Below are 23,357 nucleotides of genomic sequence, written 5' to 3' on the forward strand. Positions count from 1 at the left end.
CCACTTGGGGTCCACTTCGATGAATATGTTGTATATCTACATTGTCCATCCATTTTTCCATCTCATTTAGGACGTTATCCCAAAACTTAAGCAAGTCGAAATCTTATGTGGACCATACCACTAGAAATAGTGGTGAATGACCATTAAAAACTTTTGAGGGCCACAAAAGTTTTGGATCAATCCGATCTTTGTATTTTCCCTCCGTCCATGTCTGGTTGACCTTATCAACGGGTTGTATGACAAAATAAACATTACGTTGGGCCCTAGGAAGTTTTCAATGGTGGGTGTTCAATCACCACTATTTCCAGTGGTACATACGGTCCACGTGAGATTTGAATCACCTTAAATTTTGGGGCTGTTTAAAAATAGGTTGGAGAAATGGATGGATGGCATGGATTTACCAAAGATCGTCGAGATGAGCCCCACGGCAAGGGGAACATCTACCAAGGTGTTACTGGGTAATACCTATGTTATGGTAGGATCCTCTTTATCACAATATGATAAGCCACCCCTTTCGTCATCCTTGTGGCGGTGTAAAAGGTGGATCAAAATTATAAATCTAATTGTAAATCTATGGATCCCATTATGCATGGTATATGGTTAGAAAACCATTAAAAAAATGATTCATCCATCCAACTTCTAGCCCTTAATGAAGGGTAGAAGGAAAAAATAGTTAACTGTTGAGATTTAAGGTATATAAATGGATGGATAAATTTCGTGCCAACAACCGTATAAGAATGATCACACTAGGTGAACGGTTCTAATCCACAAAATCTCCTTTCATGTTTATAGTAAGGAGTGTGCTCCATCCTATTGTATGATGGAGACAACTTCAATGTATCATTTTTCAGAGATGATAACGTAGAGCTAGAAAACCCATAATACCCAAGAGTCATCTATTCACATGACTGACAGGGTGGGTCCACCCATATAGTTGCATCATTAGAGATGGCTTACATTGTTTAAATGTAAATCTCATGATACGATGTTATCCGTTACTTCTTTTAATTTTTAATTTTTTACTATTTATTGCACTGTATATTTGACTCATGTTATGCGCTCTTCACCATTGTTATAATGGCCACACATAAGATGAATAGGATTGTTAGGTATGGTAAAATTTGAGATATAAATTATACTTGCAACGGACCTTCATATGGCAGACCTGATTTATACGCTATTAATTTTTTTAGAAACTTGATGGAGTTTAACATGTTTTCAAAATTTTTCATTTTATAAGTAGTTTTAAAAATTCTCACTTTAATAATTTAATTTTTTAGAAAAGACAAAAGTGACAGAAAGTAAACTCATATATTTGTGCGTAAAAATAGTTAAATTTATTACTGTCGATCTTTTAAAGTAGGTTGTCTTCCCCTGATCTATCATAAATGAATAAGAAATGAAGAACCAATACATTGGCCAATTAGAGGTGAAGAACCAATACATCAGCCTTTGGTAAGGGTATGGGCTAATGTAAAGTCCTCCACAGGATGGACCCCACATGCTTAATGCATGTGCACGTGTGAGAGGTGGGACCCCCCCCCCCCCTCTCTGCTCCATGCATTTGTTGCCTAAAGGAGACTTGGGTATCCAAGGCTCTTTCTTAACTAAGTCATCTATCCTTGATATAAGATTTATTTACAAAGAGAAATTCAAGGTTTTATGAGGAGACAATACTTGTGGTACTCCATTACCTTATAAATTTCGATGTACTATAATAAAACTCTATTTATCTTTTTTTACCATACACCTTAACCGATTAAAATTTTTCACTTTTCATAGTCATCATTCCTAGTCAGTACCCATGATGGTCCAAGATATGAGTTCACACATCTTAACCATTGGATATCCATCAAGCCCACTTTAAAATAAATCAACGGTCAAAAACAAAAATAAATGGTTGAAAACCTACGGTTAACTAATATAAAATCTTTTATGTTCTTGTTAGCCTTTAAAAACACTTGAGTGGACGATTCAAATTATAGGATTAGTCCACTAGTAATGTCTTGGGTAAACCAAGTGGATCTCTTGTTAAATCACATGGACTTGAACGATCATGATGTATGCATCTAGTTACACTTATTTTTATGTACTGTAAAGTAAGTCAAAGCACATTCAGTTAAGACCTATCCATTTAAACATCCCCAAGTATAGGTATTTGTCAAATAATTCTAGTGTACCAGTAAATATTCTTAGTCCAAGCATGATAGGTCTCTTGGTCTAGATAAATCCTGACAATGTAAGTGCCAAGGCACACCAACTCGAAACTGTGCCCAATGGTGAGGACTTTCCATCTTACCTCATAGTGAATTCCCTCACACAAGATCGTTAACATAAGAATAAAACAAGCTTATTCTAAAACTTATTAAATGGTCATTGTCACATCGAGTACTGAGATGCATGGTCTACAACTCTCTCTTGGCAAGCAGTCATGGTGTCCAATCTCAAGTGCCCGAGGATAATAAAGAGAATCCCTTTTAATAAGAACAATTAATGTATGCATTAAGTGAAAATTGAGGTAAAATAATATCCTATTATTTTTTCATAGCATAATATCAACAATCTCTCACTTGTCCTACAATTAATTCACATCAACGACAATCACATACTATGAAAATGGACATTAAAAGGACGAATGGGCCATGTTTTAGTCAAAGAGTCTGCAACATTATCTACCGATGCTACCTGTAAAACCTCAATGGACTTGTTTTCTACATATCCTCCCATGATATGGTACTTCCTGTCAAAATGCTTAGCCTTTTCATAATATTGAGGCTCATTGTACTGTGCAACTACTATTGTTGTTGTAATATAATAGGCAAAGGCATATCAATCCCTGATACAACATACAACTCTGAGGCAAATTCCTTAAGCCGCACGACTTGGACAGCTTGCTTGTGATTGCATACTTTACCTCCTATTAGAATCTGCGATATACTTTTACTTAACAGTTTGTCAACTGATAACACAACTTGCTATTGAGAAGATTTACTCACACTTCAATCACCTAATATTGTGATCTACTTGAAAATCGGCTTCAATGTATCCAATAACAGATAATCTACATGCCCATACACCAAAATGAGATCCTTCGTCCTCTTTAAGTATTTCATAATATGCTTTATCATCGTCTAATGATTTATACTGAGATTGTTTTGGTGTTGACTAACCACTCTTATTGTAAAAGTGATGTCTAGCCTTGTATACAACATAACATATAATAGACTCTTAGTGGCAGATTTGTAGGGGACCATCTTCATAGCTTATTACTCCTTAGGGGTCTTAGGACAGTCATTCCCAGAGATAATAAAACTATGCCTGAAAAGCACTTCCCCTTTATTGAAGTTGATTATGATTTTTTTAAAAATTTTTAAAAAAACCTTGCCTATATATATTGCCTAAGAGAATCCTAAGATACACAAAACTTTGTTGCGATAAAGCTCGACTCCTAGGATGTGTGATATCTCTTCCAAATTCTTTATATTGAAGGTGGTGAAAAGCCAAACTTAGTTCCTATTGTGAATCCAATGATATTCTTAATTAAGAGAATGTCACCTACTAAAGAATCAGAAAACACAAGTTTACTTCCATGGATCTAAAATAAACATATAATTCTTTTGGTTTCTTGAAGAAACCAAACGAGCGTATGACTTTATCAAATTTAAGATTTTAGTTCATCAATACTTCTTTAAGGCCATTAACAATCCGTGGAGTTACACACCTTTGATTTTTGTATAGGTTTGAAAAATTCCCCTAGCTACTCCATCCATCTATATCTGTTCCTCTAAGAATTCATTGAGGAAGACAATATGCACACCAATCTGTCAAATCTCATAGTCCAACTTGGCCACAATAACTAAAAAGATACGGACAGACTTGATCATTGCAATTAGAGCAAAAAAGTCTTCCCGCGGTACATATCCTCCTTTTAGGTGTATCATTTGGCAACAAGCCTTGACTTGTATGAATCAACATTTCGCTTTCTCTTACAAATCTATTTGCATTTAATTAGTTTGACTTTTCAAGACTATATATAAGAATCCACACGTGATTAGAAATATATTGACTTTATCTTGTTGTTTATAATAACCGCCCAATGTTTTGCATCTACGTTAACCATGACTTATTGGTAGTAAAATAGATTAACCTAAATCCAACACCGGTGAAAAAACTTCATCAAGATAGGCAAAATCTATCCACTTTCAAATGCTATTTTTGTCTCTGACTCGGGGTTAGAGACATATAAATATCATTGGAGCACTCATACATGCATCATCTGATCTCACATAAAGATTCCTTGTATGATCACCATTGTTTTCTCGTATAAAATCATATTCCAAGATAATATCTCTATTGATGAATGTTGTTTGTTTTATGGGATCATAGAACTCATATTCCTCTGACATCTTGGGATGCTCAATAAAGAAGCATTTTGTACATCTAGATTCTAATTTACTTGCATTTAAAAATTTTATGATTGTAAAGTACTCATATATAATAATATTTTAGAGTTGGTTTGCGATCTCTTTAGAACTCATATGAAACTTTAGTGCTTCCTATCTTAAAACGAAACAGGAAATGTGGTAAATCTCAATATGGATCTCACCATGTCTAAGACTGTACAATTTATTTTCGTAGCTAACCTTGTTATGTTGAAAAGTGTAGTGTTTGTTATATTGAACAAAAAATCCCATTATATTTAAGAATTCTTCAAATTCATTTGATTGATACTCTCTATCTTAATTTGACCTTAATATTTTGATACCTTTTTTCAGTTGTTCTTCAACCTGGGCCTATCTTTTGAATTCTTAAAGATATCCGACTTATTATTTATTAAATAAATGTAACCAAAATGGGAGTATCTATCGATAAATGCAACAAAATACTCATATTAATTTAATATTGAAGTGATTGTATACTTCAATATGCACTATATTAAGAAGTTGAGTAGTTTTATCCTTATTCGATCTTTGGAAAATGACATTACAGTTATCTTATGCTGGATTGACGCCTTGAAAAATCAATGTGTACCATAAATCTATTAGTGATATGGATGTAATAGGGACAATCTATATTTTAGATCATGATGACAAAATATCATTGATGGACATGTTATGGCATATTTATTAATTAATGATATTACCTTAAACAATATGAGTATAGTTAAACAGAAGATTAGTTCCTCGAGATCCTTATGAACTTGATATTGGACACATGGTTGTTAATCAAGGAAAGTTATAATCTATGAATCTCAGTACTATAATGTACTTGTTATAATTTTGATATGAACATCCAAACATGGGGATTAAGGGAACCACAGAGCGTACTTGCATATGTTATGATCAACAGTGTCAGATAGTTGCTAAAGAAGATGATGATCAGCAGAAAGGATGTGGTCATATAATCTTTCACCCCTTCTCTCTCAAGATTGATGAAACTTTTGAACTTTTTCATATAAGGAAGTGAAAAGGGGACCGACACTGGTTTTATAACAGCTTATGAACAGTGGAGTCTTACCCATTGCGTTCTCTCCATCGCCATTTACACATCCATGAATCTCTTATAAGAAAAGCTTGAGCTAGATACAACTCTCAAGAGAAAAGGTCACATGAACACTACTCACGGGCTTAACTCTTGTGGGTGTTGACATATAGTATGTTTGAATTTTTTGGAGTCGCCACTAGCTAATTAGGCTTGATGATATTTACGGTCAGCTAGAGTCCATAGATTTGTATCGAGATTGAGGGATCATGAAATCCTTTGACCTAAATGACTTTTGTGATTGGCATGCGATCGCAAAAGTCTCGATAAAGGGTCTCGGTTATAGAAGAGGAAGGGATTAGACACTCTCTCATGTTCGCATGTTGTACGGTCTCTACTTAACGGAATATGCGACTTTCAAGAAATTTTAAATTTGCAGCATCTTTATAGGTCTAGCTGTGCTTCATGTAGTTGTCTAAGAGGACCAGACAGGTAGAAGTAGAACAAATCCTAGCTTTGCTATGCGGATTCAAGTAACATTAAGTAGGCAAATAAGATAATTGAAAAGATGCGTAAAAATAGAACAAATAATAATGCAAATATTGATAAATAATATTTGAGAATATGTGGAATATAATGTCTTTTGAGCTTAACTGAAATGTGAGAAAGAAAGAGAGAAATTGAACACCCTTTCTCATTAAAAAAGGATAATCGAACGTCCTTAATTCTGATCATACTCCTCATCTGGTTGTCCCCTTTTGATGGATTGACTTTTTAAAGCTGATTTCATTGGGTTGAGTGGGACTTAGGCATTAGTGTGAGAATTTTTAGGCGTCCTAGAAAACAGAGTCTTATTTCTTGGCTTGTTCCCTGACTTATCCCACTCTTTCTTCTCTACTTTTCTTTGGTATTTTTAGACTTGTATAGCTCTTTCGTAGATTATTGGGAGGGGGCGTCAACTCATGGTGGGTCGACAGTGGGCAATTGTTATTTTTTAGGCAACACAAGATCTAAAAGAGGGGATCGTGGGTGGAGAGAGTGCGAAGTGACCATTGGCTTGTGGTGGGCTAATGGTCTGCTAACCTCACCATGAGCTGATGGTAATTTTAGTGTATAAATTTATGGGTGGAGAGAGTGCCAAGTCACCATTGGCTTGTGGTGGGCTGATGGTTTGCTAACCTTGTGTTTTGGCCCAGCAACATATCTCTAATATTTTTTCTTTCTTTTTTGCTTTGTCCTTCCAAGGCTGATTTCAAGTCTATAGGGTCGGTGATTGAGTGATCTATATTGTTCGTTACCTTTGGGGGGGGAGGGGGGTAAGTGTGGCTTTATTGGAACACTGTCTGGATTATGGATTTTAATGAGTGTTAATCATTGGTTCTTATTGAAGGGCTAAGACTTGAAAATCTCTTGATCAAGTTTGACGATTTAGCCTCTAAATTTGGCCAACTATTCAGTGGTGATCGAGGGTTCGAGGTGTAGTCAATTATCCAGTGGTGATCGAGGGTTCGAGGTGTGGTTTTATCAGGGTATAGTCAGATAGTTCAAGAGCAATATCCCATGATTTAGGTGAGATGTCTACATGCCACATGGTACTCCAATTCTCCACTAGGGTCTATATGTTACCCTCTCTTGTGGGCCCCACTTGATGAATATCTGGATGATCTAAGCTGTTCATTCAATTGCATGGGTCCTCAATGCCATATGTGACCCATTGATCCTAACATTACCACGCCCATCATAGGTACTCGGGACACACATGTGGATATCATATTATGAGATATACAATAATCCTATGTGAGGAGATTAACTTAGGTCAGGATAGATAATCTTCATTATCGGAACCATTTTGATGTTGGTGTACATGATTTTGAAAGAGAGATGAGTCATAGGTTGATAGTTGTAAGCTATTAGTTCTTTGTGATTTAATTTCAAACTTGAGGTTAGTGCGTCTAGCAATCCTTGTAAAATAAAGTTTCTACAAACACAAATGTTGTGGGTAACATCTATCATAGTGTGCCGATAATATTAATGCACGGGTTGATAACACAAACAACATGATAGGCCCCACATATGCAATGATATGTGGTTGAATAACCTCATTCTACATGGTCTTATAGAGGAACCACGCTCTTTTAACAAACCCAAATACATTGTACCACGACATTACCACGGCATCTGGTTAGGTATTGATAGAGCAATATCCATAATGTATATACAGATTCATATGCATTCGAAAGAGGGATACACGCATGAGATCTGATCGTTGGCTAATGAACAACCCCGATCATGCATACATGATTCATGTACAACTCCCAAGTCTCACAACTTTTGCGTAAATGGTGGTAAATAATCATCTTAACAAGGGGCATATTGATGCACAACTATCCCCAACATCCAAAGAGTAGATTCCATCTTGGATGAATGGTATCTCTAAAATAACACGGATGAATCAATAAAAACCATCCATCTGGTGGCTATTAAATGGACAGTTAAAATTAAAACAATGAGTGGTCCAAATTCAATGAGAAAAAACAAATGGTTAATATCATCATCGAAAGAATTTTTTATTATTATTCACAATCCACAATTGCATTGGTGGTTTGGTCAGTCTGGATTGTTGTTAAACAATCTCCTATTTGCTTTAAACTCAATGCAACTCCACACACAATCACATACGATGAACATGGACATTAAAAAGACGAGTAAGCAATTCCTTAGTAAGAGAGTGCAACATTATCTACCATTGCTACTTTTAGAACATTAATAGACTTGTCTTCCACATATTCTTGCACGATGTGGTACTTCCTATTAACATATTTAGTCTTTTCATAATACCGAAGCTTCTTACATTATGCAACCACACCATTGTTGTTGTAGCATAATAGGCAAAGGCTTATTATTCCTTGATACAATACACAACTTTAAGGCAAATTCCTTAAGCCACATAGCTTGCTTGAATACTTGCATTGCACTTTTGCCTTACACTTCATCAACTGATGGGTCCTGTCTAGACTGTAGACATAATGGGTTTCTCGTAGTTCATCAACTGATGGGTCTGTCTAGAAATATTGGGTTTCTCAATTTAAATACTTGCAATTAATAGCTTTGAATGCAAGGTGCAGCTGATTTGAGCTTGTAAGTGCTCAAAGATCCAAATCAAGATAATTCTATAACACACTCACATTCTCATATAAAGCCTAGGGCCGAGGCACATCAATCCAAGTTGTGTCCTGTTGTAGAAACTTTCCATACTAACAATAGTCAATTCCTTGATGAGGAACATAAAAATACTATTGCTTGTACTAAAATATTATTGGTGGTTTGCATGGTCTGTAATTTTTCCTTGGCTACAGTTGAATTTAAAGTAAAATGAATCCCCTCTACAACCCACGTTCTAGTATTCATGTTTCACCAAGGCTAATAAGGCCAATGATTGTATGCATTACCTATGGAGCTAAAATAATATAAAATTGGTTTTTCCTTGGCAAAGCCCGATTATTATCCGCTCAAGAATACTCTCCGCCAGATTACGCTCCTTCTCGTACACACTCAGAAATTGTACATGCAGCATATATGTAACTAAATAAACACCGTCTAATTCTTGAGCTGACGTTAGATGGGCCATAGAACATATATCCGTATTGGGCCCGATTCATGGAAGTATACTTGGATGGTCAAGAATTCACAGAAAATGCCGAGTAATCACAGTTTTTAACCCTCCAATAATGGGTCCCATTTTTTGGACGGTTTACAGTTGTATGTATACCAAGCACAACTACGGATGGATATGTGCTAATATATATATGTATATTTTACACACACACACCACCACACACTCACGCGATGGTGGAATTTCACCACGTATGGGTACTCGAATCCTTGACCAGGTGTTGAAACTCCTGTGAGTCTACCACCATAGCAAGAGTAAGGACCCATGTTCTACGGTTGGATATGTGGCTAGTATATTATACGACGCTCGTTTTCGCCTTTTTACATCAGTCGGCCATCAACACCCCGTATTGCTTTCAGTTAAAAACCATGCTTTTTCGAGATAGCTGGGACCCTTTCCATCTCTCTCTCTCTCTCTCTCTCTCTCTCCTGCAAGCAAGTACTCTCTCTCTCTCTCTCTCTCTCTCTCTCTCTCTCTCTCTTCTTTCTATCTTTTTTTGACAGCCCCGCAGAGTACTATAGAAAGAGCTGGCATGGCCCAAATGGCAGGTGTCGGCTTTATACTACATCTACACTACCAGCGAAAAAGCCCTCTGAGCTTTAACCAGCTAAAGTTCCAAAACCCACTCTTGCTTTTTTTTATTTTTTATTTTATTTCTTTTTCTTTTATCCTTTCCTCTCTCTCGCACTCACTCCCTCTCTCTCTCTCTCTCTCTCTCTCTCTTCCATGTCCCACCAGTAGTAGCCATGAATGGAAAGTAGACAGCTGAAATGGAGATGGGTTCAAGCTCTCTGCCAGTTTCAGGCCCCTCTGCCTCTTCTGATTCCCTCAATGGACTAAAATTCGGGAAGAAGATCTATTTTGAGGATGTGGGTGGTGCTGTTTCTGCCTCGAAACCCAGTTTCTCTGCTTCTTCTTCGTCTTCGTCGTCATCGGCGTCGACGGTTACGGAGGCGGCAGCTGTCGCGGTGGGGTCTGCATCATCAACGGCATCGGCTGCTGCTGCGGGGCCCAAGAAGGGGAGAGGCATGGTGCATGGTGGGCAGCCTCCAAGATGTCAAGTTGAGGGGTGCAAGGTGGATTTGAGTGGCGCAAAGGCCTATTACTGTAGGCATAAGGTGTGTGGGATGCATTCCAAGTCACCCAAGGTGTCGGTTGCTGGGATGGAGCAGAGGTTCTGTCAGCAGTGCAGTAGGTCAGTTGTTCGAATTGCTCGTTTTTCTCATTCAGATTTTCTTGAATTTGGGTTGTGTTTGTGTTTTTGCTCTTGATTGTTCTTTATGTTTTTTGGTTTTTTTTTTTTTTTCCCCTTTTGGGTTGGAGGAGTTTCGTTGCTTTTCTGTTTTATCTGTTATTGTCGCTTTCTTTTGTGGTAGTTGGGTTTGAAGGGTTTGTTTGTCTGTCTAAATTTGGTTTGTTATGGGCTTGAGGTGTTTGGTTTTTTGTTTCAATGTTTGGGAATTATCAATGCCTGGTTTATAAGGAAGGTTATATGTTGACCCATTAAGAGATTTTCCAGTTGGGATTTTCCTATTTTTATCTATATCTGCTTTTTTTTTTTTTAAAAGAAAAAACTAAATTTTTTCGCTGTTCTTGAATTAGGATTTGGTAATTGGGTTTTTGGCGTTTGGTGTTTTGGATTAAGAAATTTGCATTTAGGTTTGCTTCAGTTTGAGCAAGATATATTTTCGGTTTGAGTACCAATTAAATAATTTATTATAAAAGGTCTAAATTGGATCTATCCATTGCAATGCTGCTGTTTTGGAAATCATGACTAATAATGCTGTAAAAATCATTGAATTTGATTCTATGTTCCATATCTCTAATTGAATCCACAGAGGAGGGGAGAAGGGTTTTCTTGTTTGGGTTTTTGGAGGCAGGTCTTTGGTCCGTAACCACTGTCATACAATGCTATGGGTGAGACCTATTCAAACCTCATCCTTGGATTGGATTATGCCAAGTGAATGCTTTAAAAATGAATACATGAATCTTGAATTTTTATTCAATTCTTGTCTGCAATGGAGCACAGCTCATTTGAGGAAATGGCTTGAAAAACAACGAGCATGCATCTGTGCCTTCTGTTGTTCCGTGTACAGGTGGATTAACAATACCTCCTGCAGAATTCTTGTGAATGCTTTGGGTGTGTATCAACAGCTTATCTCTCCAGGTGGAGTTATTTGTAGGATGACTCAACATTGCTTACTGAAATGTGACATTTTTTTGACAAGCGTTGGACTAATGATAGTGGTGTTTTCGGATTGGTACATAATCTGGTTGAAGTAGATAGGTGCATTAGTGAATGGAGAAGGCCTGAGGATGCAAGTGCTGATTGGCTTGGATGAGTGGGCTTACAGGATCTGATGGTGTCTACACGATTTTGGGACCTTTTCACAAAGCCAAAGGTGGACGGTCTATGTCTACTAGTCCACCTAGCCACTAAGGGAGTGGAGATGATTTGATCACTCCTCTGATCTACAGTTAAGATGACCCTTGGATGGTGATCAATGGTTTAGATCATCTAGACGTGGGTCTAATGGACAAAAATCGTTATTCCTCCCTCCTTATTTTCTCTTTGGGAAACTCTTTTTGATTTTTGGATGCTCTTAATAAAAGAATGCTAAGGGGAGTGATTGGAGTAGATGTGGGAGGAGTTTGGATGAGGTAGGACATAGCCCTATCATATCTAATTTCTCTCCCATATCCCAATCCTCTTTGAATTTAAAATTCAAATTTAAATTTTGAGAGAATGTTGAAAGAGGGATATTGAAAGGAAAAACATGTGGGACCCACTCTTTAGTAGTTTCCCGCAAGTGGGTGCCACAGAACCATATCCACCATCTCCCACTTAAGTACGTTCTAGGATGAACTTAATATAGATTGTCCATCTATTTTGTCTCATAACAACCAAGCTAAAAATTGTGATCATAAGAATTAGAGGCATGGGACCAACCAAAACACCATTGTCTTCTCGTAGGTGTTAGAGTACTAAGTGGTCACCTTAGTAGCTCTCAATAACTTAAGCTTTCCATTGCCCGTTCTAGGCTGCATGCAGTTGACTCACAATTTGGAGTATTCAGCCAACATACGCACTTATTTAACTTATTGACTTCATTTAGAAAACTCAGTTTATTGCAACCATCGATTTAAATCCCTTTTAAAGTAATAATATAATACATATACTTTTTGAAAGAATATTGTTTGCAAAAACCTATCAAAAACTCGATATTACAATATACATGTCATCACATATGAGATATGAGTCATCCCATATCCTCATGACTTGACTTTTAATTAGGCCATAACATTAATTGCTTATAAGAGTAATGGAGTGATTATGTTATTTTATCTTTGATTAGTCTCATCTTTAGTTTCTTAGTGTTAAAGGCAGATAGGACATCTCATCACTCGTATCCTCGTCCTCTATTCTTCTTAGTGGAGGGTGATTTACACTCTAACATATGAACATCACCCTAATTGTACCTCTCTTATATATTCAAGGTTGGTCCACTTGTGCGAATGGGTGATTGGCTTGCTGACAATGGTAGAAATCTCTTAAGATCTCAATGTTAATTCTGATGATCTACATACTTGGTCAATAACAACGCTCAATGCTAAACAAAATGAATGTTTATTTATTAATGAGAGATAAAAGGTGCATTATATTTTATTCCATCCTCTCTCCCTCCTCTATCCTTGCTTCCTCGGTGCATCCGTTTATTTGGAAATACTAGGCTCCTCCTAAGTTTATCTGTTTTGGTTGGCTAGCGGCTAAGAAACGGATTCTAACGATTGATAATTTGAAGAAGAGGGGCATGCAACTTCCTAACATATGTCTTTGCTGCATGAACGATGAGGAATCGACAGATCACTTATTGGCCCACTGCCCCTTCATCTCTCTCATCTTGCTGGATTTTTTCGAAAGATTCGATGTTTCTAGCTGTCTTCCTAATTCCGCCTCTTCTTTATTATCATATTGGCATGGGTTCAATCTGGGGAAAACCAAATTGAATATCTAGAGAATGGCGATCCTCGCGATTTGGTGGGCTGTTTGGATGGAAAGGAACGACCGATGTTTTAACAACACTCATGCCTCTGTTCAAGTTGTAGGATCTAGGGTTAAAAAGCTCCTCATTGAATAGGTCGTTTCTATTTCTAGTCTTAAGGGTTGTAATCTTCTTTTTTTAGGCGTGTAAGTCTGGTTCTGCCACCTCGGCAGATCCTTGTTCTCTTTTAATGAATCGTTACTTTTGAAAAAAAAAGAAAAGAAAAGGTGCATTATATTAGTATACAACATCACTCAAGCTCTTCTTAATTTCATCTACCTGACGTGAACCTGTAATAGGTCTCTAGCTATAGGTTTCGTCATGAGGTTTGCTAACATCTCTTTGGTGGGAATGTAGCTTAGGATAACCATTTGATCTCTCACTCAATCACGAAAATAATGATAATTTATCTCAATGTGTTTGGACTTCTGGTGGTGTTTGTTGTCTATTCTTAACGATACAAGCTCATAAATACCGATACAACACTTGGACCTTGTAAGAATCTTTGGACCCATGTACACTTCCGAACGACAACACAACATGCAATGTACTTGGCTTCCATGGATGTTTGTTTCTTGCTCGACCATGAGATGGCATCTCCTTTGAGAAAAAATACAAAGCTTGAAGTTGACTTTCCCTCATTAGGGTTATTACTCCCATTGACGTTTGAAAATCCTTGAAGCTCGAGATTCATGCATCCATAACAAAGTATCAGGTCCTTTGAGATAGTGGAATATATGTTTGACGGCTAACCAATAAGACTGTCCCAGGTTACTTTGGTAATGGCTGATCGTACCAATTGCACAACTAATATCCAATTTAGTGCAAAGGATGACATGCATTGAGTTACTGCACTTGCATAGGGTACCTAATGAATAGCCGACCAGATTCTTTGATCAGGTTTCACTCACCTTGGGTTATGCCTAATTCGGTTCCCAATTTGCTATTGGATTGGCATGGAGGAGGCGCTGGTAGAGACTTTAAAACTATTTGGCGCTTGGTGGTGATGGCTATGTTGTAGGCTCTATGAAGAGAGAGGAACAATCGTTGTTTTCGGGGTTATCTCCTTTGCTTCCTCGAGGGTGTCGGACCAGATTTTTTTGAGAATTGAAGGACTGGTCTTGAGGTCTTAATCTTTTAGACAGTTCTATCATCTAGGGGTGCACATCGAACCAGTAGAACCATGGAACCGGACCGGAACCGACCAAATGGTCCGGTTCTAGAGTGCACCGGTTCCGGTTCCAAAAATCAAAGAACCGATTACATCGGTTCACTTCTTGGTTTGGGGGTATGTAGAACCAAACCGAACTGTGAAGCGATCCGTAGATCCAAACCACGGAACCGAACTATTTAAAACAAAATAAAAAAACAAACACCCTAAGTCCCTGTTGCGGCTACCCATCTCTGTCGCTGATCCTCTCTCTCACTCTCTGCTCCTCTATCTCTCTCGCTGCTCCTCTCTCTCTCTCTCTCTCTCTCTCTCTCTCTCTCTCGTTGCCCCTCTCTCTCTCTCACACACACACACATTGGGCTGGATTATAAAAAGGCCAAAACCGTGGAACCAATCTGGAACCGGTTCGGTTCTAGGGTGCTAACGGTCCGGTTCCGGTTCCAAAAATCCTAGAACCGTTAAGAACGGTTCGGTTCTGGTTTCACCCCAGAACCAGACCAAACCGACCCGTGTGCACCCCTACTATCATCCCCTCTCTTCTGTGCTAATGCAGTTACTTCTGCCTTTTGCCTTTAGTGGGTCTTCTTTCTGTCTTGAGTTGTATAGTTGCCTTTTGTCTTGAGTTGTATGGTTATTTTGTAGGTTTCTTTGTTTCGTATTTTGCTTTGTTTTTTGTTGAATTTGTTTTTGTTCTTTCCTTTGTTTTCTTCTTAGATTGCCTTGGTTACCTTTTTATATATATTAAAAAAAACCACACTTAACGGTTTGCACTAGCTTCATCATATCCCTAGTCCTAGGGATGTGTAGACTAGAATAACAATTTTGATTTGCACTCACTCCATCATATCAAGTTCATTGAGGACCACATGGTCCAAAATGGAATCCACTTGGTCTGCCCGAGACACCAGTATGTGGGCTGATCTTATTAACTGCCTATCAGCTGTTTTTAAAGGTCGGCCGGCAGTTCTATGGTTTTCGGTTGGTTAATTATAGGTTTTCAATCGTTAACTTTGAGTTTTAACCGTTGATTTGTTTTAAATCAAACTTGATGGAGATTCAATAGTTAAGATCTATTAATCCATAGCTTGGGGTGGCATAGGAATTGCCCGAGGATTGTGACCATGGATAGTGCAAGGATATGGACAGTTGGGGTGTGTGGATTAGGAAGGTGAACATGTTTCCTTCATTGTAGGGTACATAGAAGACTTGTAGGGTGGTGGAGTACCATAATATGATGCACTTTTTGAAATCCTAAATCATTATATATATATAGTTTCTATTGCAAGTGGGAGAGTTACAACAAAGAGGAGAGACCTGTATGTCCCACAGCATAGAGAGAGCCATAGAGAGTGGAAAAGAGAGAAGGTTTGACATCCTAACCTCCTCCTACTCCATGTGTGCACTGTGGGCCCACTCTACAAACGACTTAGGTCAGTCCTCAACCCCTTTAGAGGATTTAATGCTATTCTCTGGCCTCCTAAGCCTACAATAGATCAAGGAGAGATTCTCTAAGAGATAGACAACGGCTAAAATCGACAGATTTATTTGCACACAGGTATGCATTATGAAAAATGTATGTGTTTTTAAAACAAGGCATGATCATGGATAGAGATCCATTAGGGTTTAATGTAAAATCTAGATTTTGAGAACTTGTATTCTGTTGTGTATCACATTAAAATCCAACGCTCAGGACTCACATAAGGACTGGTGCATGGTGATGATCTTTTGATTTTTCGTCAATCCGCACTCAACGTTCCTAAGGTCTCCTATCATTTGCTCCATTTTCAGATATGATCCTTGATGGAGCAACCAATGGGCATCCTATACTCTTAGAACTCCAGTTCCATTGTCCTAACATGTGCATTTGATTTTTGCGTGTAGGCATTAGCAGTGGATCCCAAATTTTCTTAGTGATCTCATGCATCTTGTACGTAGGTATGAACGTCTTGTCAATGGAGGTTATCAAGACATTATGGGCTGAGCGATTTCGCTTATGCCACATGTTGTAACTTTTCATCACAACTCTATGTTTCATTAAGTTGTCATTGTCAGCCAAACTTCATTTAGAGTGTGTAAAATATCATCCTCGTCTAGAAGACATTTCACGACGTGAGTTTAATCTTTATAGTTGTTACCATCAAACTTTTGACCATTAAATTGTTTAGCAACTAAAGCTTTGGTGCCCATCTTTACATTGCATAAATATCATTACTTAGCTATGATTAATAGATATTAGCACTAATCCATCTTAAATGAGATATGAAAGTCCTTATAAGCAGCACAGATCAATCCAGTTATCAAAAATAAGATGAAGAACTTGCTTTTGCAACAGCTATTTATTTAACATATGCTACCCTCCATCATGCATGCAAGCATCATTTGGTGTTTGAGACAAAGCTCCTTTCTTAGGTTTGCACAATGTCAATAATAAGGATAATCGTAGCAGTAGTTTTTTAAAGTTCTAATGATAAAGGTGGCATTGATCTAAACACATCAAGCAAACTATGACACTTATAATTATCTACCATAAGAATCCATGAAATTTTAATGCTAATAATTTTAATGAAACCAATCATCATCATTGATCATTTCCATTAGTAATGCCATTAGTGATGAATCTGATTACTAGCGGGTCCATGATCAATAGTGATTAAATGGTTACCAAGAGGGATATACCCTCACATGCCCTCAAATGCCCAATAACTAACGATGAAGCAATAGAACACGTTAGGTCGCACATTTTTGGCATCCACTCATGGAATGCGTTGCCCGCCTCAAAGTTTCATGTAACAGGACGTTCACAATATCAAGATATTAACATTTCCATCAAATCAAAACTTCATTATTTAATGTTCTTTTTTAATCCTTTATTCATACATCGACCATCATCGTTATAGGAGATTCAGACCGTTAATCACAAAAAGGGTCTGCGACATTGGTAAGATATCAATGAAAAACCCCAAATCATTCTCAGCGCTTGGCTTAAATCAGCACACAAATGGCCGATTAAAAGCCCTTAATAAGATATACTTAATCTTATTTAAGAAGTGGCTTGGGCATGTAATTGGGCCCACCTAGTTTTATGCATAAATGTGAGCTGAAACGAGCTGTCCAAATGCTCGTGGACAGCGTATTATGGTCCCAACATTTTGGCATGAATAAATTGAGTCTAAGGTGTCAAGAAAACCATAAAAAAGCCTCATTAAGTGTTAATGGGCCTTAGCCCAAATTTGGGGCCACAAGGTTAAAGAGGGTCTTGAATAACATTAGAACAACAATTATGGTTTTCATGGGCTGCACCAAGTGGGTCCACTAATTATAATCCCCTGAGCTGGAAAAATGGCAAAAAAGTCCCTGAATAAAGTCCAATTTAGGACAAGCCCAATAAGCCATGACCCAGGCCCATTAAACATGCTCATATCCTTCTTCCTCACCTCTCTCTCCCTTACTTTGCCTAAAACAAGCTATGTTCACATTACCCAACAGCATGCCCACCACTCAAGCCCAAATTCTACTTCTTCATCTTCTCTTCTTAGGGTTTACGGAAAACCCGTCTTCACCTTTTCTTAGGATTATCTTTTTTTTTTTTTAAAAAAAAAACTTTATTTTAAACGTAACGCTACTAGTGATTAAACCCTAGATTACTCAAACACTACACTGTCTCTACCAGTTGATCTAACAAGCGGGAGACTCTTCGTAGGATGATCACCCATTACACTTTGAAACATGAGCGAGAAAGGAATGGCGTCCAACGATAGTAAAGAGAGAAAGAAATGGAAGAGAGGAGGGGTGAACTGCTCCAGTGGCAGGTGGCAGTAATGCCTCTCCCCCACCTTTCCCCCCCTTTAATTTTGTTTCTCTCCTTCTCTCACCCTTTATTATTATTATTATTGTTTGAAGGGTTGTTTTCCTCTCTACCCTTTTCCCACCATCTCACGGTTTCTATTTGTTGATATATTTAACTATTGAGTTTTGATCAGAGAAGGCACAATAATAACTATTGCAATGCTAACTTTCAGCAAATGAGATGGCTATTAAAAGCTATCTTTAAAGAACACATGTTTCTCTATAATGGGTGGTTTTGGGCTTCAGCTTAGACTAACATCAGGCCTCCTCATCACTTACATTTGTTATCTGTATCGTGTCCTACAACTTTGGGGAGGAAGATTAGAATTAGGGATTAATAGAAAAACAAGGATGTGGGGCCATGTGAGTAGGAAAGAAAAGATATCTATCCTAGTTCTATCATCAGATACTAGATGATGGTTGCTGCCCTGAAATTTTCTTGTCTTTCCATAATGATGAGTAAAAAAAAAAAAATGAATGGGTCAAGGGAAAATGCCATTTTGGAGTTCTATCAATAATTTGGAATAGTAATGCCTATTGTTTCTTTGATTGTGTTTCAGAAGCAGAAGGCATAAAAACATATCATCATGTATAGATAAATATCTATCACATACTGTCTTTGTTTCTGTGAGACTATTGGTAACACAGATTTGGTGCAGATTAAGTGGACCTCGCAAAGTAACAATGTCTCAACCTAGCTCAGATGATTTATTTATTTATTTATTATTATTTTTAAGGAACGAGAAGAATGACATCTAAACTGTAAAAATAACCTAGATGCAGGAAGGTTATGCAATTTCCTTGGAAGAGTTTGATATGTCGTTGTCGAGGCATTTTTATCAATCGGTGAAATTCAAGAGTGTCCTTACCTTCCCGTTGAAGTATTTTCAGATAAGGTAGTGATACCAATAATCTGTTCTCTTAGATACTCTGTATACACCGCTGATGGGGTAGTCATGCTCTCCACCACCTTGTCTGGGTGTTGTGTGTACCAAAGGCATTGTTCAAGTAGGTTCACTTTTGCTCCTCAGAAATCCTTTTTGGACGAAGTCATTGTCGATCTGACTGTACCATGCCTGAGGGGCTATCATGTGGTGTACACCATAGAAAACCATGAGAGAGAGAGCTATTAGCTATTATGTGGTGTACACCATAGAAAACCATGAAACAACATCTAAAAGCTTCACATTCCCGTGGAGCATCCCATTTTTCATGGTTGGATTGTCCCTATTTTTGGGGCATCCTATTTTTATGGTAGGATAACCTTGCTAGATGGACAAGATGTCATACAAACACCATGGCGGCCTCCACATGCCAACTAGTTGGATGTACAACTAGTTTCATGTGAGGGACAATGAGCTGGAGACACACATATATTGGTACTAGTAAGGTTTACAAGGAAAGACTACACTAATAATCTGGAGACTTTCATTTGAATAAATTAGTAGTTGGGACGTGCACAATATGCTCATGCTTTACATGGGGGACAATTGCTCTATGATCCAGGCTGTTGGTCTGATGGGCCCCCCTGTGGATGGGGATTCCCCAAAATCCCCCTTATTGAATACTCCTAACACTTCTAATGTTGGTTGGGTAGTTAGATGTCTAAGAAGAGAATATAGCAACAGTCCACATCAAACAGAAAACATAAACAATGATTTGATTCTTTTGATGGATGTTAGTTTGTATGGCGCACTTGTCCAAACTCGAGGCTCAAGAATTCTTTGCATATCACTCAAGGACGGTATAGGCCCTCTTACTTTATAGTCTGTATATGTGCTTTTTGTGTCATTTATGCATGAATTAGCAAACTCATTTTATTTTGAGCTGCTATTTTCAGAACTTGTATTGATCATTTCCTGGAACTACCTTATTGTTTTTACTTTACCTTATTGGAGTGAAGGCTACATTTCTGGTTCCCATAATATTTAAATTAATGACTGGTTGGATAGTTGTTGTACAGATTTCATCAGCTATCTGAATTTGACCAAGGCAAACGCAGCTGTCGCAGACGTCTGGCTGGCCACAATGAACGTCGGAGGAAGCCGCCAATTGGGTCGTCCTTGTCATCACGCTACGGACGCGTATCATCTTTCCATGGTTGGATACTATCAGTAGAAGTTCTCAGACTTTACTTTCACTTCAACTTCTTACTCTCTAATTTCTTTAGAAAAAAAGAAAATCTTTTTAAGAATGACCTTAGCAGAACAATACAAATGGGGCTGACAAAATCTAAGAACAGGCCTGGACAAAATGTCGTAGCCATCTGCTTGTATACTGCACTGTCCTCCACCTGACAAGTGGGCCAGGCATCTACCATGGTGGGACCCAACTTATGGACCGTTTGGATATCCCATTCATGACAAATGTCCTAGCAGTCCACTTGTATACTGAACTGTGCTCCACCTGGCAAGTGGGTCAGTGTGATTTTTGGCCAGGGCATCTTCTGTGATGGGACCCAGCTGATGGACAGTTTGGATATCCCATTCATGATCCATGTTGGCATATGTGATGGGGTGTAGAGGGGCTTGCCTTGTACATGCTGCTATGTTTCTTATCAGATCTTAAGTTTTACGCAGTGTGTTATTTTAGAATGTTTGGTTTCAAAATTTTAAATCTTAATTGACAGAAGACAACAACCGAGTTGGAAGCTTTTTGGTGGACTTCACATACCCAAGACCACCAGGGAGAGATGTGTGGCCCACTATAAGAGCTGGTGATCCTGTACCTGGCAATCACACCTCCACCTCCGGCAAGTATCCTCCTGAACTTTGGCAGGGCAGCTTAGAGGTTCCCCCCGGCAGCGTCTCGGCCCATGTGCCTCACCCATACCTTCAAGTTTCGGCAGGTGGGCCACCACTTTCTGGACCAGACATACCACCTACTGAGTGTTTCACGGGGGGCTCCTCCGACTCTGGCTGTGCTCTCTCTCTTCTGTCAATATCATCTCAGCTATGGGATCCCAGAAACCGAGCTCAGGGCATTGCACCAACCAGCTTCATGACCACCCAAGGGGTCTCAATAGCTCAACCAGCACCACATGGCAGCAATGCTTTTGTGGGGGGCAGTGCATGGAATTTCAAGGGCCATGAAGCCAGCAGCAGCTCGTATGGAATCCAGCGGGAGTCAGGCCTGGGACAAACAGCTCCCGAGCCTGTAAGCAATCAGTTCTCGAGCGAGCTCGAGTTATCTCAGCAGGGGGGCAGGCAATACATGGACCTTGGGCAGTCAAGGGCTTATGGGTCTTCTTCCAACAATCAAATGAACTGGTCTCTTTAAGAGCCTGCTAGGGCTCAGGAGTTACGGTTCTTTTCATGGATTTCTTCTTTAGCTTGGTTTTAGGTTTCTATATGAATTATCATAAACTTAGGTATCTATCCACCAGCTTATAAGACTGATGGGTTAAACCTGGTAGCTATGCAGTATGAATATTTGAACTCTTTTCATGTTCTGGTCTGCTTGGTTAAGGGTTTTGGAGATGATGTGGATGGAAGTTATCCTGCAGATGCTCTATATTTTGTTTCCTCTGCAGAAAGAAGAAAGCAGTGGCGACATTCCAGTTCTTGCGGTGTTAGCAGCAGAAAGCACTCTGTTTTTTCTCCCTTTTATATATGCTAATTCCTGTAACACGCTTGCATGAGTCGATTCCACCTGCTCAGACAGTGGCATGTTTGCACCTTTGCCTGGACGAATTCCTGTTGACCCTTTTTCAATCTGATCCGATCATCCCATGTTCCACGATGAGGAGAATGAACCATGACTGATCTTTGTTCAGTTTCAGATCAAGTAGGTTTTCAACGCTTTCAGGTTATTCTCAAGGTAAGGAGATCTGGTTGAAGGGAATGTTCCTTTTTAGAAGTTACCTCTCTTGTAGTCTGCCTTTCACGTTGGTGGTGTTATTTTATTCCCATCTCATCTACCTTAAGCATAAGGGAGACATTACCGACTGCTATGTTATTAAATGCTAAGATCTGTACCAGAGGAGACGGCAGTGGAGGAGCAATCCTCTGTGACCTTACCATTAAGGTTGCAGTTTGTTTCTGTTTGCTCCTTAGAGAAATGATAGACTAACAATGGAATCATTTCTTTCCTGCTAACATGTCTTTTTTATTTTATTTTATTATTTTATTATTTATTTTTACCGGCACTCACACCCCACACACACCCAGGCACTCACACCACAGTGGGATTTCACCACAATGGGTACTCTCTCTCTCTCTCTCTCTCTCTCTCTCTCTCTCTCTCTCTATATATATATATATATATATATATATATATATATCCACCCATCGAGTGGGGCAGAACTTCAAAATCAGCGGACAACCAATATGACTCAGTGCGCTATTGAGGGCTGTCCACTATGCTGTGTTGATTTGATTTCAGACAGATCACTCTGTCAACTTGCACTCAGCAGCATTTGTGATCGTGGGGTTTACTGCTCCTTTGGCATTAGGTGGTGGTGCAATGCCAGCTGCTTGCCTGGTGGGGGCCATGATGGCCAAAAGATCAGTCTTGACTGGACAAACCTGACCACTGTACCTAATTTAGGTTTGTAAATGAGCTAAGGTGGCTGGAATTTGATCTGCAAGCTGGTTTTATGCCGAGTTTTGAAGCCCCAGACCTGAGTTTCAGACCTGATACCTAATTGTGCAGTACTGACGTCTAAATCCTCTAACACCCAACAAAGTTTGAATGCTCTCAACACCCAACAAAATGAGTTAGGTTCACTCAGCGCCCAACAAAATAGGCCAGACCTGGCTCAATTTTTATTTATTTATTTATTTTTTAATGTTGCCGATCTAAAATATTTAGCCTGTGGCCCTGCTCAGGGTTCAGAGTGAGTTCCAGCCCTGTCTAGTTGCAACCCTGACTTTTAACTTCAATAACTGGCCAGCCAAACATGCTGCATCACGTGCTTGTCTAGATATCTGTTTTCCTCTCCCCAATCATTTCAGTCACTTGTACACAAGTGAATTGTCTATATGGTATATACCATGACGGATGGTTTAAATCAACTCATCTGACTGCAAAATGCCAGGGGTGTGATTGGTGTTTGGTTGCACTAACATGAAGAAATTTTTGTAATTAATCAGTCTAACACCCTGATCCATAGCTCAAGTGGTAGACTGTGTGAAAGATACCT

The 23,357-nt window shown here is 38.7% G+C and overlaps 1 protein-coding gene across 2 annotated transcripts; it reads left to right on the plus strand.

Annotated features, from left to right (window-relative positions):
• The first annotated feature begins 9,693 nt into the window (after nucleotides 1–9,693).
• LOC131220058 (squamosa promoter-binding-like protein 17) lies at nucleotides 9,694–21,718 on the plus strand. 2 transcript variants are annotated; one of them, XM_058215039.1, is made up of 3 exons: nucleotides 9,694–10,349; nucleotides 20,178–20,314; nucleotides 20,847–21,718. In XM_058215039.1, exons 1-3 carry the CDS (start codon nucleotides 9,925–9,927, stop codon nucleotides 21,491–21,493), a joined length of 1,209 nt encoding a protein of 402 aa, XP_058071022.1. In that variant the 5' UTR covers nucleotides 9,694–9,924; the 3' UTR covers nucleotides 21,494–21,718. The 2 variants fall into 2 exon arrangements, with proteins under 2 accessions (XP_058071022.1, XP_058071018.1); XM_058215035.1 differs by having other exon boundaries at nucleotides 9,695–10,349; nucleotides 20,844–21,718.
• The last annotated feature ends 1,639 nt before the right edge of the window (nucleotides 21,719–23,357 follow it).

Source organism: Magnolia sinica, chromosome 1 (assembly GCF_029962835.1).
Source record: "Magnolia sinica isolate HGM2019 chromosome 1, MsV1, whole genome shotgun sequence".
In the NCBI taxonomy this organism is placed as follows: domain Eukaryota; kingdom Viridiplantae; phylum Streptophyta; class Magnoliopsida; order Magnoliales; family Magnoliaceae; genus Magnolia; species Magnolia sinica.

What these genes read in the sequence shown, in the direction of transcription:
- LOC131220058 (XM_058215035.1), top strand. Translation starts at nt 9,925, where the DNA reads ATGGAGATGGGTTCAAGCTCTCTGCCAGTTTCAGGCCCCTCTGCCTCT. An exon ending in TTCTGTCAGCAGTGCAGTAG is followed by an intron (nt 10,350 to 20,177) that starts GTCAGTTGTTCG and finishes GTTGTTGTACAG; the next exon opens with ATTTCATCAGCTATCTGAAT. An exon ending in ACGCGTATCATCTTTCCATG is followed by an intron (nt 20,315 to 20,843) that starts GTTGGATACTAT and finishes CTTAATTGACAG; the next exon opens with AAGACAACAACCGAGTTGGA.